The sequence below is a fragment of the Mycteria americana genome, chromosome 1 (genome assembly GCF_035582795.1).
Source record: "Mycteria americana isolate JAX WOST 10 ecotype Jacksonville Zoo and Gardens chromosome 1, USCA_MyAme_1.0, whole genome shotgun sequence".
Lineage (NCBI taxonomy): Eukaryota > Metazoa > Chordata > Aves > Ciconiiformes > Ciconiidae > Mycteria > Mycteria americana.
The window spans coordinates 158,167,603-158,186,546 of NC_134365.1; the positions used below are offsets into that span (position 1 = coordinate 158,167,603).

The 18,944-nt window shown below is 38.0% G+C and overlaps 1 protein-coding gene across 1 annotated transcript; it reads right to left on the minus strand.

Annotated features, from left to right (window-relative positions):
* Positions 1 to 1,106: 1,106 nt before the first annotated feature.
* On the minus strand, positions 1,107 to 17,751 carry TNFSF13B (TNF superfamily member 13b). The gene is made up of 7 exons (XM_075526056.1): positions 17,705 to 17,751; positions 12,091 to 12,503; positions 11,902 to 12,007; positions 3,709 to 3,765; positions 3,284 to 3,396; positions 3,037 to 3,187; positions 1,107 to 1,330 (listed from the first exon to the last, which is right to left on the minus strand). The coding sequence occupies exons 2-7, from the start codon at positions 12,415 to 12,417 to the stop codon at positions 1,218 to 1,220; spliced, it is 867 nt and encodes a 288-aa protein (XP_075382171.1). The 5' UTR covers positions 12,418 to 12,503; positions 17,705 to 17,751; the 3' UTR covers positions 1,107 to 1,217.
* Positions 17,752 to 18,944: the final 1,193 nt, after the last annotated feature.

Sequence of the window (18,944 nt, forward strand, 5' to 3'; positions counted from 1 at the left end):
GACAGAGGTGAGCAATATATTCAAAACTGCAGAAAAAGCCTATAGTTAACCTCAGGATTGAGCCCAGATTTCTGGGATGCAAATGTATTTTCTTAGTTGTATGGTTGGTTCCAGGTTTATTGGATTTTTCTTTTTACTATATTGCATAGAATGGATCATAGCAAAAAGCAAGAGAAATACAAAAAATATGTATGCAGTAATATTTCCATTGGATAAACTATTCAAAAGAAGATAAAATTCTATGCCCAAATGTCAAAGGCTTATATATGTGTGTGTACATACTTTCATATATATACATATACATATATATACTGTATATATATACACAACATCAATATATGACTGCAGAAATTATGAAGCAAGAAATTCAATTCCACTTACTGTATTGTGTCTAATCTCACCGTGTTTCTTTCTGTCCCTGCCTTGCTGACATAGAAGTATACACATATTCCTTGATGAGTAGCAATGCTTTGAAGATTGAGTTGTTGAAGTATCTTACATGTCCTTTTTCCAGTAAAATTAATTCTAATTAGTAAATACTAATAGATTTTAGTAATTTATACACCTTTTATTCACAGGGAAGAAGCAAGCCAGTGGCTACTATTCTGTATGTTTCTGAGGAGTTTGTTTTCATTATCTGATACATTTAGACCTTTTCCTTCCCCCAAATCTTGGTGTCAAAGAAAAAACAAAAAAACCACAGAACCCACCTGACACCTCCATTTTGTGATGAGGAATCTACTGTTTGATGTTTCTTCCGCTTTTATACTTTATACTTCAAATATTTTATTAATGAAACAAAGCAAATCTAAGATGTACTTGTGTTTTAGTTTTCCTTTTCAATTATGGATAATAATTTGATAGTAAATGGTCCTGTTTATGCTATACTTTATGGTCAACTCCTTCTTTGATTTGCCTTATGGACAAGAAATTGTTTCAAAGCCAAAAAACCATTGCTTTGCAGTTGTTATTTAAAGCTGCCCATTGTCTAAAGTGAATTTGCTTGCTGGTAATCACGTGATGGGTATATCTCACAAGTACGTCTGGTGTGTTTCCTGTTTTGGGTTCACTTATTAAACCAAAGAAGAGTTCTCAGAAGCTGGTGGTGGATGAGGAGAGACCGAATTGGCAGCTTTATTACAATTCAGTATTTTTTCTGACAAAGGCATAGGAAAAGAAGAAAACTGCATTAAGCATAATAACAGAAAGGAAGGGCTTCAGAGGAGTCTAACTGCACCAAAAAAAGTACCATCTCCATCCAAGGATATTTTGGCCCTTCTCCGTGGTATTGTAAGTTGAAGTTCATCCCCTTCTTCTAACTTTGCAATGCCTGGCAAAAGATTTGGAATATTTTTAAGTTAATATTTCAAATACATTATTTTCATAAATGGTATTCAAAAAGTCATTACACGTCATCGTACAAATATAAGCATGGCTTGTTACTTGTGACGAGTGTTTTTTTATCTTTGGGCACAATCTTACAAATTGCAGCCTACCCAAAGCTGACACTTAACGTTGTCTGTGGAGCTGGACCTACTTTCCACTCTGCACTCAGCATATCACAGTTCACTTAAGCAAACGCTGCAAAAAATCGTAACAGTGGTGTACCCAGGTTCCCCATGTTATGGTGATGTGACAGTCAAGGTCAGCACTGGGTATTGCTGGTCCTAGACCGCTCTGTTCCCACACTTCTGGAGGAGGTCTCATGAGCTTTACCAACCAAACGGAGTTACCAGACATCAGCTGATCCGCTGCAACTGCAGAGCACAAAAGTCTGCTTCCTGCCAGCCGCACATCAGCTGACGTGATAACCAAAAGCACCTTGCCTTCAAGTTGCAGTCACTGAGCTGAGAGCACATCTAACATCTGCAGCAACACATGCTCAACAGCATGAGATACTGCAGTGAGATTTGGGTTTCCAGGTGAAAGCAGAAGGGGGGGAATTTGGGAAGCAGGAACCATGAAGTGGCAGGATGGTGGAGAGATCCTAGTTAAGAAAGGAGGGGAGTAATACAAGGGTGAAAGAAGAGGATAGATGAAATTGAATGTGGTTATGATGCCAGAATGTGTGGGTGGAAGGGCAGAAAGTTAAAGAAAATGTTTGGACAGCCTCAATTGCCAGGAGGAAGTAACTAGTTTATTTTTATTTGGAAAAAAAATTAGCTTCCTTCCCCATCCCATTTGTTTAATGCCATTACTTGCCAACAGTCAACTCCATCACTCAATGTCACCCACTTTTTTGTAAGGCATTGAAAAAAAAAGATAGATAGCTTTTATTCACACAGATCTTGCTGGAAAATAACAAAAGAGAAAACCCTCAAATCCACCATTAAAGGGGAAAGACAGACAGGTAAGAGCTACTGAACGAGGTTTAATAGGCCTTGACAATAACTCCTTAAATGTTACTGCAAGAATATACATATATATTGAGCATTGAGCCTGCTGGACTTGCATTTAATTGGTCTTTCTTGTGGTGTCTCTAATTTGTGCAGTCAGAAAGAGCTCCTTATAGGAATTAACTATTATTCATCTAACCAAAGAGTAAAACTGCAGTAGCCATTATAAGGAGTAGAGAATTAAGCTGATAAGAAATATATTTGGAAATCCCACAGTAAGGTGTACAAAAATTGGGTGGCTAAAATTCATATATGATGTTTTAAAGCAGAACATAGCTCCTAAATATTTTACTGGGATAACTAAATGTGGAATTCAACCCCTAAGTTAAACTGAGTTCCTCGATAAGGACAGTATGTACTCCTTTTGTCTGCTTCAGGCATGTAACTGGAAGAATCAAAGTATCTAACCACATATATAGTCAATGGAGAGAGGGGGTTGTTCAGATCATACCCTCCAACTGCTGATACTTTATTATAAAACCATGTTTTTTGAAAGTATTCTGTAATTTTGCAATTAACCAGATCCATGAATGCAGTCCATTTTCTTTACCACTGCCACAACACTTAATCACCCAACACTACAGATTCTATTCGATACAGTTTATTTGCAAACAAAGAAAAGGAAAACTTAGATGTTTACCAGCAGTATAGCAAGAATTATTCGGATAAGACTGTGGCATATTTTGGATGCAACGAAACAATGTCACCAAGCTGAGATCATCACCAAACACATGGGCCTTCTTCCTCTGTATTAAGTGTCCCATAGCAAATGTTGTATCCGTATATAAAACCTACAGAATAAAGAGGTGCAGACTTCAAACATATTGCATGGAGACATTAAAAATCCTTAAAAAAGTCAGATGCTGAAACGAATTGAGCTTTCTCACCTGGCCATATATGAAAAAATATCCTGTTTCTTTGATCACTATTTTATTTCCCTGTTCTTCGAGAGCTGTTCCACGTTTAAAGCTCAGAAGCCAAGGGACAATGCTCGAATCATCTACAAGAAACAATAATTTTGGGGTAATCAGAAAGAAAAGTTACTTTCTTCATTTTCATCTGCCAAAAATTAACGAAGTTGACTTCTAGTCAAGACTTCCAGTCTCACTAGCTGGATTTCCCCACTGAAAAGAGGATATTTGCAAGACCTGTCCAGATGCAGGGACCTCTTTTTTTTTTTCTTCTTCTTTTTTTTTTTTTTTTTTTTAATATTCAGTGACATAACTCAGTTACTGCTTTGGAGTTAGATAAAATTGGATGGAAGAGCTAATACATGGAATAGTTAGCTATAAATCATGGAACATATTCTTACCTTTCTGTTGGATATCACTTTTGCTGTCAGCAATCAGTTGCAAGCAGGCCTGCAGCACTGCAAAGTGAAAGCATTTTGAAATCAAATAAATATAAATCAGTAATAGAATAGAGAAGGCTTTTGAAACTACTTTAAAAAAAAAAGAAGGAAGGACATAAAAAAACCCTTTCTCTCGGTCTCACCACCTATTTGAAAACATAATCTATGGATTTTAATGCAGATATTACTCAAATGCACCAAAACAAAATTCATACCGCAATACGTACTAGATAACTTTCAGAAATCGTGCAGCTAAGCAGGAGGCCTCAGATAGTAGCACAAGTAATACTTGCTTGTTTTAATCTCTGGCCCTAATATAATTTAAAAATGTAGCAGTAAGTCAAATGAGCTAGGAATCATCAGATCGATTAGCCTTGTTAATTTTCTAAGTAGAAGCTCAAAAAAAAACCCCAACCCTGCCAGCTATCACAGATATCAGATTTTCTAATGATGTTTACTATATTATTTAAAGAAATTAGTTTCCAGTCATAATTGCTGTAAAATATTAGTCATATATACTGGTTACATGGTACTTTCAAAATAAATTCTCAAAATCCATATATATGTACTTTCAATATGTTTTCAGATGCCCACACTCAATCAACATATACTGAGACTAAGAGGGAAGATACAGAGATGACTGTTAGCAAATTAATGCACACTTAACAAATAGCTTAGTATCTGTCAAAACTGATGTGTTACTCAAAACCGTACAAACTGGCGACACTAATGAGAAACTAGGAGTTTGATCTGAGAAAAACATTGCGGTATGTTAAAATATAGGCTCACAAGTGAAACAAAGATTTTTTTAAAAACTCTGCTAAGCATAGATGTCAGGGAACAGGATAAGAGGAAAAAAAGGATAGTTGCGTTTGCTTAGAGCAGATTTTAATGAAAACATCTGGTTCTTGTGCTACTTTGAAGGTTGGAAAACAGAGTAGTAATACTTAACGGCACTTGACAGAAACCAAATGAATTTACTAAGAGTCAAGAGAAGAAAATTCTGCCGTAGACTGCTGAATCTCCATTTTTGTTTACCTTTTTCAGGTAAGAACACTGTGGGTCAAATTTGGCCACTCTTTCTCTAATGGGCAGTGCCCTGCTCCATGGGATCCAATTTCTACATCTGCCAGTGGTACCCATGTGTGCAACCAAGTGCCCAGCAGCACAAACCTCTAGCTGCACAGCAGGTAGTGAGAGAATTTGAGTAGAAAGCAGCCTCTCTCTGTATCTAAGTCTCCTTTCCAAGGGGGCCTGCCTGAAAATACCAGAAGACGGCTGGATGCTCACCAGCACTCAGCGTTGCCAACTGGCAGCGGACAAAGATTCAAGCGCATGTCTGGGAACGCTCCAATGTCACAACAACCACGCAACCTGTGAGCCCTACTTACGTTAACGGGAATGCTATCCTGCAAGCTCTCGTCTCCTACACTGGAACGTGTCCTTGAGTTCTGTCAATACTCATCAATCATGTGCCAAAATCTATAGATTTTCAAATTAAGAATTTAAAGGCATCTGAATTCCCTGCCTTCTGATAAGGAATAGAAAAACAAAGCCAACACAAAATCAAAAAAGGTATTATACTTCAGTCATTTTTCTATCACAATAGCAAGCAACAGAATTTTCTGAAAAAGAAGCTTCCAAATAAAAGCAAAATGTGATTTTCTGGAGTTGCACAACAAAAGCACATCAGGCAATTCATTTCACAAGGTATTCATTCACTCTCCTTTGGAGCAAAGTGCCTTCCTAGTGAAGGGAATTTGCTGATTCCCTAGTATTTAAGTAAGCTAAATCAAAATTTTCATTCCTGCTTTTAAAAGAACTCACTAGTGTGGCCACTGGATTTTCCACTAACCAAACAAGAGAGGATTTATTCTGATTCACACTAACCAGCTGCTATCCAGCTGGCTACCAACAAGTAGTGTCCACAAGCAGTGAAAGTTACGGCTACTTTGACAACTCTTGTTAAACCTGCTCTGCAAACTGGATTGATATTCTTGAAACTATCCTGATTCACAGTTTGCAAGTCTGGATTTATGTTTCAGTTGTTTGCAGCACTGAAATAGTAGTCATCATTGCCGAGAACTGCTACACAGTAATTGAAATCAGCAAGTTCAGTACAGTCTGAGATCTCTTCCATCTTTTAAAAACACATACCAACTCTCCTTTATTCTACAGATATTAAATCTACATATATTCTCTAAAAAAACTCAGTCTCTTTTTTTAGTGTATGCAGATAGAAATAAGGCTCCACAGAATATAGTAAGCGTCCTTTTCATGGAGAAATATGGATACAGCAGTGTCATTCATGACAATAAAGAGAACAGAAATTAGCAGTGGCCTTTTTACCTAAAGCCACAAAGGACAAATAATAGCTAAAAAAGTGTTTGAGGGATTGAAGGACATGCTTCAAAAAAATGTTCAGAAGCCAAGACAAGAGGGATTTAGGACAAGAGGAAATGGCCTCAAGTTGCGCCAGGGGAGGTTTAGACTGGATATTAGGAAATTTTTCTTCACCGAGAGGGTTATCAAGCATTGGAACAGGCTGCCCAGGGAAGTGGTTGAGTCGCCATCCCTGGAGGTATTTAAAGGACGTTTGGATGAGGTGCTTAGGGACATGGTGTAGTGGTGGTTTTGGCAGTGTTAGGTTTACGGTTGGACTCGATGATCTTAAAGGTCTTTTCCAACCTATATGATTCTGTGATTCTGTGATTCTGTGAAGACTGACACATAACTTTCCAGTATATACAAGCACTACTCTTTGACCTTACTGGAACTACATACATGCTTAAAATTAAGTAATTCATTGAAACAATTTCAGAATAAACAACACTACTATTAAGGAGAAGATATGGATATACATATCCATATCCCAGAGTATATTTACCCAGAGTATATTTTCTGTGTAAATTAACAGGGATTTTCAGTAAAAAGTTAACGTTGTTAAGAAATGTTAGCAATTCTATTCCAACTCTTACCTGAAGGTACAATATCAAGAATATATGCATTACAAAATATGGGTTGAATAGTTACTATCAGTACTGAGCAGAATAAATCAAAAGCTCTACCTGAATGCCCTTCAGCCCAGCGTAAATCAAACCTGAGCATCAGGTTTGCAGTCTAAAGTATTTTTGAATAATTAATAATGGAAGCAGAACACAGGATTCGTAAAATACGTCTTAAAAATGTGACGAGCACTTTTTTTTCCTGATTTTAACTGCTTTGCGGGGTGTGGTTGGGGACAAGAACATTTCAGAATCTCTCTTATTCCATGAACAGAACAGCCAATTCTGAAGAAGTTAGTGACTCCAGATGCCTTTATAAACCACAGCCAGCACACAAAGGGATGTGTTTTCCACCGGTTGAGCAATGTAACCACAATTTAAAAAAAAAAAGCTAGCTTTTGCAGTGGGATAGGAATGCAGCCTTCTGCATATCTGCATGATTTTAAGACCTGATATTGGTAAAATCAAATTTGCCCTCCCACGCAAGTTTTTGTATTATTTAACTTGCATAATCCTTTTAATATTTTGCAATCTAACTTCATAATGCATCCAAACAAAATTTCAAGTTTGTTATCTGTGAACTCATACATAAATTTTTAAGTTTCGATATCTGAGGCCTGAGACATCTATCTCAATTTTTGCTGAAATAAAACCAAGCAAAAACCCTGAACTTTAAAAAACAGACCTGCTTGTTTAGGTTCCTTCTTTGGTCTAGATCTGTTCTCTGTAGACTTCCGGAAACATACTTAAACACTAGATAATTCAGTTTATAAATTATATGCATGTTCTTGAAAAATTTGCAGTTCTTCTTCCCTTAACTTCTTCATTTCTCATCACAAGAGATCTGCTTTTACTTTTTGTTGTGTATTTTTATAGACTGGTTAATTTGGTGCTTTTTAATTAAGAAGTCTTTATATGGCATTAATCACGCACTAAATCAGTCCCTGCCTTAAAAGGGCTTGGTCATAGTTACAGATATGACTCAGATCTAACAAATATCTTCAAAGTATTGGTAGCATTATTTTGACCTTAACAGAATTACCAGTAACATGTTACAATCAGAATGACAAGGAAATAATTTACTAAGAATTAAGAATACTTTACGTAGACTTCTATTATACAGTATAAAGCAGGATATTGTTTTTAAAAATTAAAGCCTATTTTGTGTATTTTTGATTGCACAGTGTTCTACATAATATGCAACACTGATTCTTTCATTCAGTAAGTGGAATTCTTCATGTAAAATTGCAAGCATTGTATGAAGTAATTTTCTATCCTTTCGCATAGAAGGGCCTACTTCCTTTTGAGTTAGCCTGTTGTCAGCAGAAACAAAAAAGAATAACATATCTTTTCAAGAAGTAGGCCTTTTTTTTTTTTTATTAAGAGAATTCTTGTATTTCCCCTCTTCAAATAATAAAATAGGAAGTATTTTGAATATTTGGTGAGGGAATTTTATATGTGGCATTTGTTTAGACTAGTAACAAAAGGTTAGGTTTCTTGATTCAGAGATCGCTAAAGTCAAGTTCCATTTGCAAAAGTTCTTGCTATCCCTCTGTCACAGAGATCTAAACCAACAACATACAGACTTAAAACACTTCTAACCAACAAGCGCACCAATTTGCCAGTAAGGCAATTATACCGAGAACAACGGCAAAATTCTCACAACTTATACGCCATGCTTGCATGGCAATAGTTATTTCCCGTGGACACAACTGATATTAGGGTAGAACCTGGGAACCGCTAGTAAAAAAAAAAAATTGCCAAGTCACATGCCAGGTTAGCCTGTTTCACTGCTTTGTGGAATTACTTAGAATTCCTCCTCAGTTCCTTCCATATACGCAATCACACTGGTTGAAACGCATAATCTCAATGCACCAAAGTAAATATAGTCCATGGGTGCTCCAATCTGATCACAGCAGAACGTTGCCTGAATTTGAGTTTACAGAAGGTCTGATGCTCACCTCCCTACTTGGCCACGGGAACTGGAATCCCACAATAATGATCAGAACGAGGCACAGAGAGAGCGTGTAAATAAAACTTGAACTGGCTTAGGTAATGGAACCTATATCTTGTTCCTGGGCTCAAGCACACATACATCTTAGAGAGAAACACGCTGGCAAGGCAATCAATAATTGTGACCGGGCATAAAATTCAGGAGAGGCTTTTTTTGTTTAGCAATCTTCCTCTACAGGCAAAATTTGTAAAAAGAAAGACAAATAAGAAAAATTATATCTGTTCTTATGTGTCCTGATATGACATTTGCCTGAAGTGGTTAGATGATCTATCTGCCTGCACATTAATAATATGTACCTTTCAAAATCACCCATTAACTCCTACTCATTGTATCAAGAACTCTGGTTCTGACTGCTATCTGTACAGCTGTATTTGGAATTGACGCTTGAAACCCATCTCTTCAACCTACTTAGGCTGGAAATTTTCTCAAGGCACAAAATGTATATACAACTACTGATGACTAATAGTTTATGCATGAACACAGACAAATGCATACCCCATAAAAATATGAAAAACCAACATTGTGTTAGATCCATTTTCATTCAATTATCATTTAAATTAAAATTCTAATTCATGGCCACTTTTATGCACACAACATGAAGCAAACAGAAAAAAAAAAATAGAAATTCCATATGTTCAAGAAGGGCTGTGCTGGGCCTAAAAAGAATCATGGGGCATCCATTTCTGGAAATTAATAATTACAGTTTAAAAAGAAAACAGAATTGAACCACAACTTTATTTATAAACAAAATAATGGTTCTATATTTTACTTCTGCTCTCTGATGAGAAGCGATTGTATATCAGTGACGTTTTCAAGTATTCACTTTCTAAGGAATTGATCCATGTTAAAGAGAAATTATGGGTCAACGATTAATTATGAGACCAGGCTCTACTTTGAGACCTTGTTGAAGCAAACAGAAATAGGACAAGAACAAGGCACCTCACTCAATACCCTAATTTATCTGCCGTTGTACCAGAATGAGCGCAGTGCATCTGCAGGATGATTTGGAGGCTGCTGGGATTCCGGTACCCAGAAATGGACGCGAGAAGATCAAAATGCAGCGCTAGTAATTGTGTGTACGTGACCAAGTAACAGACAGGATTCAGCACCATGAACAACACCACGTTCTCTTATTTCACTCACTCTGCTAAACCAAAATTTAACATTGACTAGTAGGTTCATGGTCATCAGTGAAGTCTGATCTGAGAAAATGTAACATCTTACTGAACTCTGACAAGTTTAATTTGTTGTAATTAGAGCAGGCAGGAAGGTAACCCTGTCTAACAGATGACCTTTTATATAAGTGCAAGATTTGTCATTTACCTTTTTTCTTTTTTATATACAAAAATATGACGGTCGTGTTAGAAAACGGTTTTGCAGTAGGTCAACCTATGTAGCTTTTCCCTTTTAAATGAATGCTCATATTCTGTGCTTTCTGTTATCTGTCCTCAACAATTTTAAAAACAGCTGTATCTTTAAAAAAATGCTTACAGAAATAAGTAGCTTAATTAGAATTTTATGTGAAGAAAGATAAATAGGTATAATCAGAGGTGGCTACCTGATGAGAAGAATCTTACATCTGCCAGAAGCACAGCTGAGGAGCCCAAAACCCTCCTCTCCCCCATACACCCTCAAATTGCAATAAGAATACAGATGAAAGCTACTGTGAGGGGAACTGAATAACTTGCAGAGTACTGATGCTGTAACATTCGTTTAAAAAAAGACATGCCTCCTTTATTTTTGAAGATACTTGTACTTTAGGTATAAAAGATCACTAGTTTTTATTTCGGAGATGCTAGAGTGGGGAGAGCAGGGAAGCTCTGTGGCTCCTGTGATGGGAAACTGGCTACAAGAAAGACAATTTAAGCAATCTTGTCCTCAGTCCTGTTTGTGAAATCACTCTTAGCCAAGAACCTGAACCAAAGATTACTAATGAAATAGACTAAATCTCATTTAAACCTATGGATTTTGGGTGATGTCCTAAATGAATATTCTCTTTTGAGAGACTTGGAGGTAAGTAGAGTGATTATACTCTAGAACTCACATTTCACTTAGCTTGCTGAAGCTTAAGTGAAATACATTTCACATTAATTAGTCAATCAAAAGCACATTTTAAGCAAAGTCTGATTTAGTCTTTACCTACAAATTACTCCATTTTAACTTAATCTATTAATAAGTTAAGATATCAGCTTTCATCAGTTAAAACAATCTAAAAGTATCTGTAAGAGTATTGAACTGATTTAGCAACTCAGGAACATTTTTAGTTACTCGGCGCAATTAGAGTATGTGTGCAAATTGTTATCATAAAATTCTGTATTTCATCCTATCAGGCATCATTGTGTTTGGAAAGAGAAAAAGAAAAAAAGGTAGGCATTTTATCCCCAAAGGAAACAAATATATCCCATTAATGTTCTAACATTATAATACACATCAGGTGTCTTTTATGGAGCACAGTCTTCAGTGCTCTCTGCAGCACCTTTTAAAAAGGCCATGATAAAAAAATCTTACCGGATAGGCATGCCTTTATGAATGTTGCTAATTACACTAATAGATTGTTTTAATGCAGAAATGACGCTAAACTTCTGAATTCTTTGTAGTCTGCCTCTTTTGACAGGTACAAGCCAGCCTTTCTCTTTGAAAGCTCCTACTTCCCCAAAGTTAAGGAGCTTTCTTGTTACTTCTCTCTTTTAGGATGAGCATGTTTTCCTAGAAAAATGACTTGGCATTTTTAATAATAGCTTTCCCTCCCTAATATTGATCAGAGAGAAACAAGTTAGGCATTACCCTGAACTGAGAATGATGGCTTTAGAACTGAGCAATTTACAGTCTGAAGAATTTGAAGTTGCCTTACTCAACTCTACTGCATCATCAAGAAATACCTGTCACAAGAAGAAGATTTGGGTTCAAGGTTCAGCCTGCAGGCAGCCTGAATATCTGGTACCTCAGACAGCATGGTAACCATTAAGAGAATATACCTACAGTTAACACCATTCATTCAGCAAGAATTCTAAAACCTTAAGGGGCTCTGGGAGCACAGATCAGCTGACAGGAGAAGATACGAGTCGAGCGCTGCTGCTTGTCTCAAGACAGTATCCAACTGTGGCATCCCAACCCGCTCCACCGGCTGCTATTTACCTGTTTCTTCTGTGTGGACAACAGACCTTCTCCCCCTGTTTCTGCTCCCATTCCAGATTTCCTCTTGGAAGCTTTCAGCTGGGCCAGGACCGGGAAGCCTGTTCTCCTGACGGGGAGAAGCGACAGTCAGTGAAAGCAGCCTCCCAGTTGCTCATCCCCTGCAAGCCAAAACCCACCCCTCCAGCTTACCTGCCTGCCACCAGCTGCAGACACTTGCAGGAAGGAAGAAACAGGGGTACCCGCTTTATTTTCATCAGGGGACACGGGTGGCCGGTCTAGCGGAGACCTTGCCCGGACCCTGTAGATCAGCTCGCTGCGCAGAGCTTCTAGTTCTGTTTTCAGGGTGATAACATGGTAAAGAGACACTGCTGCAAGACAAGAGGACAGGAGCATTGCAAGCCACAGGAATGTGACAGAAAAAAGTCCCGTGGTGCCTGAAGCAGCACCAGGGGGGGCAGAGGGAGAGGAGGCGGTATCCTTCTGTTGGATGACGTGCACACAGTCCACGGATTTCATCGCTGCTCTTTCCTCACTAAAGCCAGAGGGAGAGTTCAGCTGTCCCCTTCCGAGGTGCAATCCATGTTACCAGTTGCTCTCTGAAACTAAGGGCATCCAGAATAAGTGAACAAAACGCCCAGATCATTTCCTGTCATATGAAGCCGTTGATAGAACCATTAAACTTAATGCACAGAGTGAACGTCTAAGATTCAGCCTCCGTTTAGCTTTCTTCTTTCTGTGCTGCATTTTGGAAAGTAATACTTTCTCATGAGCTGCTTGCTCAATCTACCTTCCTCCTTTCACTTTCAACTATTTATTTATGTGGCAGCTTGCTATTACCATTTCCCATTATCTTTCAATTTAGGCACAGCCGGTACCACTGGTAATTTAGAGCCTTATCTAGAAGTGCAGAAACAATGTAAAGTTTCCTGGCAGCATATCATCCAGGGCTACTTAAAAGACATACACATACGACAATGTGTGTGCCTCAATGTGCGTATAGGTATATAGGTGTACTGTGTATATACATTATATCATATATATTTATATATATATATTCATATCTAAAGTGCCTATATGCCTACAGAGGGGACAACCTATTCAAACAAAAATTTTTGTGGTTTTCTAAACACTCTAGTGAAAAATATTCCCAGGTATGAGTAACAAATTACTGGTCTCTCAACTGTATGAAGTTGCAGATTCTGCTGTTCAGTTCGTCATACTAACTTGAAAAGGGATGATTTTTTATTAAACTTATCTAATAAATACAGTTTCTGTACAGAATTCAAGGACCTGGATTAATGCAAAAGGGGACACAGAGAAGCGGGGAGAGGAAACTTGGGGCGGGGACTGGAAGGGGTGAAAACTAGAGGATGGGAAAGAATAAGAGAGGGGAAAATAACAATGGGGGGAAACAGGCAGAGGGGTATAGAAGGAAAATAACATTTAGAGACTTTAAAAAAACCCCAAACTTTAAACACGCATATTTAAGTTTGTCAGGTGAATCCTGAGTGTCCGTCTTAAGCTCATCTTTTTAAAGATTTTACTAGTCCTTTCATCTTAAAACCCTGCATTAGGAAGTCCTTTCTTCTCTGCAGCAGCAAGGCTACGTAAATATCCCCAACATGTTCATATGCTTTTTGTATTGTCTTCTCAAACAAAACTAAAAGTTTTACTCCTTTGTTAAAAGTTTCAGTGATCTGGGACAGAAAAAAAGATCAAAAAGCATCACAATTAGGGCTAAAATCAACAGGTCAACACACCACCACACCCCCCACACACCTCCCCCGGAATCTAAATTTTTTTACCATACAAGTAAACTTTATCTTTGCAAGAGAGAGAACTTTTACGGGTCTGTCTGAATACTGTGTAATGAATCCTGATGGCAACACTTGTCAGAGTAGTTCAAATTAAGTTGATTCTGTTGGGAAGGAGAAAGAAGAAAGAGCAACAATAGAGTAACAACTTCCGTAGCCTCTCCCACTTCTATTTCTTAAGACTATGAGAAATTGAGGGTTACTACAAGCTTTATCATCTTCCGTTGTGATGCAAGGTACTCTTTTCCTTACTTTGCCACCTCTAACAACCACCCAATATCCTGCACAGACAAGTAATTCTTTTCCTAAATGCAGAGGAAAAAAAATTATGCCACATATCTTAACATGCCCCTACAAGGCGAGTACATACTGTGAGAAATGATACAGAAAGCAGTGCAGGGTGGAATAAGACCATACCATTTCTGTACCTATTTTCGAGGCTAAGTCAAGGTGTAAATGGGGCTGCATTTTGAAGGAAATTTAAGATGAACTAAGGTAGTTTTTTTGGAACAGAATAAGCAATTATTAGAACTAAGCAGACATGCCTTGAAATATCACTAGGGATCAGAACATTACCAGTCTAGTCCTGACTGTGTTCCAAAAATAAAATGACAGTTGGAAAAGAAGTGCTATGTAAGAAAATGAAACCAAGTGAGAGAATGAAAGTTGTAACTAGCTATCCAGGAATACTGAGAAACAATTGGCCGGCAAGGTCTCTGCAGTCATTAACATGTAAGAAAATAACAGACAGGTATACAATTAGCATCACTTTAGTCGCTTCTAGAGAAAATAGGCTGTTCCCAGCCTCCACACCTTCTTTAAACAGGGTCATCATTTGGGCTGACAAAATAATTGTGGTGACGCAGAGGACTTCTGTAAGACATCTGGCTTTGTCTTGCTTATCATTCTGATAAATGAGAATTTCAAAGCGCAGATGGGGAAAATCAGAACAGCCCCCCCCCAACAAATTGTTAAATTCAACAGGTATTTCTAGTTGAGTATCAAAGGGCTCGCTCCATTTGCAACCTTGTGTTGTTCTACACAAGCATTGTGTAGAACTGTCTTCACATTGTGTGTTTGCATTGTGTGCTCTGTCTTCATTGTGTGCTCTGTCTTCACAAGCATTAAGTGATTTGAAAGAAAATATAATTTTAGACATCTTTTGTGATGACAAAAACATACTGGAACAATCAATAATGACAGTGAGAGATCAATCATGAAAAACAACATGAATTGCCTAGAAATATACTTAGTTGAACAACTTCCATTTTAACACAGTCAAATGAAGCTTCGGTAAATTGCAGACTACTAATGGCATTAAAGTAAAAACTCAAAAAATGACTTAAAAAACAAACAAACAAACAAAGAAAAAACCCCATGCTGGTTGCAGAGCCTAGAGCGTGGAGTCGGTGCCTCGACGCTTGCCACTATGTCTTGTCATAACATACTGTCCTTATGATTCCTCTTGTTGGCAGAGCTGCAAAGTAGTCCTTAACCTGCTTAAAGCAAAGTCCGTAAGATTAACACATGTGCAGTTTCTTCTGCGTTTTAAACTAAGGTATGACTAAAGAGGACTAAGGAGTGCTCAGATTAGCCTTCCATTAGCAGACATGGGAGGGTGTTGACTCCAGCTGAACACACGAGCTCTCAGTGGAACTTTCTTGTTGAAACAGAAGTGCAATATTTGGATATATATGCTGGAGCAAAATATTAAGCAAAAATAAGAGGTAACAGTAACCATGCTTTTATATCGATGAAACTGGTTGCATATAGTTATGACTGCCAAAACCGAACAGTGAAAGGGGTTCAAAACAAAAATCCAGAATGAATTCGAGAGGCCTGAAGAACTCATCACGGAAAGGGTATTCAGTTTGTGGTTAGCCGCCTGCTTCTACTGGCTAGCTTCTCTGAAAACCCTTTTGCGAAAGCTTGTACCATGTTAACGGGTTTTGGCTCAAGACACACACGCTATGCTACGCATGCATGCAGTAAAACCTCAGGGCAACAGGTCACCACCTCAAGCCCAGTTCAAAGCCGCGTTTTGCAAACTATTTCTAGAAAAGAAAATGCCGCTGCATTACACTGCAGAAACCTAGTCCCGGCCATCTAACTCTGGAAGCAAATAGGAATAAACTCTCATAATAAAGGTATTCTGAAAATATGGTCCTATTTTGCACAGTACAGTTGATCCACGCACACACAGCGAATCCAACCATTTAGTGTCTCCTTAACCCAAAGGATGAACTACGTTGAACACTCAGGTTGGCTGACTAAGGGACCTCTTTAATTTAGCCAAGGAAAACTATTAAGAGATGCCTTGGCTAGTCTAAGAATTTTACTTAACCAAGTCTTTTACTTTCGGGAAAAAGAGCAAACTTTTAGGTAAAACTCAAAATAAGAAGAAAAAAACCCACATTACCACTGAAGAGTCTTAACGGTGAGAATGTTTCACTAGGGGAAATGCTGGATTCTTGAACAAAATCAAGGCTGCTTAAACCTTCCAAGATGTTACAGCAGAAACAAACCCTGTAATTTCTGCAAGCAATTAATTTTTTTCATTTCCGTTATGCAGCGTATCAGATTAAATGATCAAGATGGGCCCTGCTAACCTGCAAATTTGTGAAACTTCATCACTACATCTGCGGGGAACCAAGGCAGAGATAGTAAGCAATCACACAGGAAATCTGTGGTTGAACCAGAAACTGAACTCTTGATTTCCTGAAATCCAGTACTGTACTTCAACCACAAAAGCATCTTCTTTGAGGGGGAGGAAAACCCCATAATGAAGTTTAACGTACAAAAGAGAAGCAGATGATTCAAATATGAAGACTTGGATAAAAACCCAATTTACTGAAGAAATGTAAAAGTTTACTTAAAAACAAACGTTCTGTTTTTAAAAGGGAGGTTGTGCAGATGCTGCAACCCAGAGATCCAGGCAAATGTCGATGGCCATACTAAAAGTACGCCTCCAGTGGCAAAGGTCCAACTTCACATACTTCTGAAGTAGCCACAAAATGGAACTGGTCCCTGCGGCTATTACAAAAAGGAAGAGACCACGATAGCTTACCTTACTACACAAGACAGTGCGTAACAGATAGAAGAGCAAAGAAGCAGCAAAGGTTCCATTTTAAACACGTTTCATTACAAGTCCTTTCTGAAGATGGACAAAATGGATGGACTATTTTGGAGAAGATCAGAATAAATCCTCTATCACAGTTTTCTGCTGTTACAGATATCTGTATTAAGAGTATTCACAGATAGCCCTCTGAAACAGTACACATTCCCTTCAAGGACACTTAACTAGTTCTTGCAGACATTAACTGCAATTTACACAGTAGCAAACCCAGGTAAGTTTCTGTCTCACATGGATCCAAAAATCACTCTGTGTAGATACTGTGCTCCTGTGGCTGTGTAGCTTACATCCTATTATCTTAAATTTTCGGAAGCTGTTGAATACCTTGCAAGTAAAGGATGTGTTATACAAACAGTTAAAGCCTTATTTGATATATTACCTTGTTAAAAGGAAAAAAAATCCTACGAGATTTTTCTGAAGAAAAAAGGTCTTTTCTCTTTGCCTCCTAATTTCAAAATTGCCTAGGAGAACACGAGTGTCTCTGCACATTTTAGATAAGCCATGCTTGATTTATTCCTTGCCTAAGATTTTATTTCTCTAGATATCTAGAGAATTTGAGTCCAAATCTGGCATGCATACTACAGAAAGCAAACATACAGCTGACTTACAGCCGTCATTACTTTTTACATGGTTCTTACAGTGCTTTCAAAGAGAATAGGAAATGGCACAGGAATGAAAAGCAATTATTATAGGTGTCTCTCAAAGTATCCAGCAGAACCAACAAGAAATATAAAATAATTTTTAAAATGTATAAAATATAAAAAGAAAGCACAAGATTTATATATTACAGCAGCTTAATGCCAGCCTCCTCCCCTTCCCCCCCAGCCCCCATGATGTTACAGCAATTCCTTCTTACTGCACAGGGGAAAGGAGCTCTGTCATACAGCTGTAGCTCACTTCTCTTATAGTCTCACTGGCTTCACTATCCAGCAACACGGAGTATTGCATTTCTCCACCTCTTCGATACTATGCAACTTGACAGATTTTGCACAGATGGGCTAAAAATGCATTTGTATGGTAGCAAAATAAACAAGGAGCCATGGCCCTTCATGTGGGAGTGGCCACTCTGCTGCTGCAACAGTCTGCGGACCTTTAACAGAGGGCACAGGACAGGGATCCAAGTATAATCAAATCCTAGCGTTATTTCTTCATATCTGTATCTAATTGCTACACTGTCCCCGAGTCCTCAAGGGCAGAAAGGAAAGGGTTCTCTGCCTGACCCTTCTCTTTGAATTTTTGTAAATAATTAGCCCACACCAGACGTAAGCATAACGCAAAACAGCTGTAGAACTTCCTTTCTTTCTGTCTTCAAGCAGCAAAATCTGTTCCTTAGTTGTTCATCAAGACTAGCGGCAACATCTTGGTATGTGGACATACTTACATTTTATGTCGGCAACCTTGCAGTTTTGCACTATTCAGCTCATAGCTTAAGATTTTTAAAGACGTATCTCCAATTGTTATGAGCGAAACCACGTTCTGTAATACACTAAAACCAGGTCTGCTCTTAAGCTGTATTGCCTTTCAGAGAAAGAAAAAGTGCTGTTTTTCAAGACACAGGAGAGTTCTTCTGTCCCCAGCCAAGCTGAAGCATAACAAATTAATCACATTAAGGTTTTCAAAACATTTCCAGAAAATATTCAGTGTATCTTCCATATCTACTTACAGAGACAGAACGCTGTAAATGAAGACCCTGAATAGGGTCCAACAATGGAGTTAAAGCTCAGGCACTTTCAGTATCTTTGGAGCAAGTGATTTTTGTTTAGCCGATGGTTCAGTATTTTCTCAAAACCTTACCTACCTACACTTGATCTTTTTAACAGACAGCAAGTCCCCTACCTTTGGTTTAGGTTTCATTTCTAGCATTTTAGTTTAGATGTTCATATGCTCTTATGAATGTTTACTATGATTCAAGCAGTACTTGCAAATTCTGAGAGAAATTCAAATACTATATTTTACCTTTGTCTATCTGGTACGAAGGCCTATACGTATCTACTAAGCAAATGAATATAACAACATGAGACATTCCAGGACATGGTTTATGTTGCATGTAGTAGCCTGGCTGCTTATCAATTTTCAAATTAGAAAAAGCGAATGCA

What these genes read in the sequence shown, in the direction of transcription:
- TNFSF13B (XM_075526056.1), bottom strand. Translation starts at nt 12,417, where the DNA reads ATGAAATCCGTGGACTGTGTGCACGTCATCCAACAGAAGGATACCGCC. An exon ending in CTGCAGCTGGTGGCAGGCAG is followed by an intron (nt 12,008 to 12,090) that starts GTAAGCTGGAGG and finishes TCTCCCCGTCAG; the next exon opens with GAGAACAGGCTTCCCGGTCC. An exon ending in TAATTCTTGCTATACTGCTG is followed by an intron (nt 1,331 to 3,036) that starts GTAAACATCTAA and finishes ATCTTTTGCCAG; the next exon opens with GCATTGCAAAGTTAGAAGAA.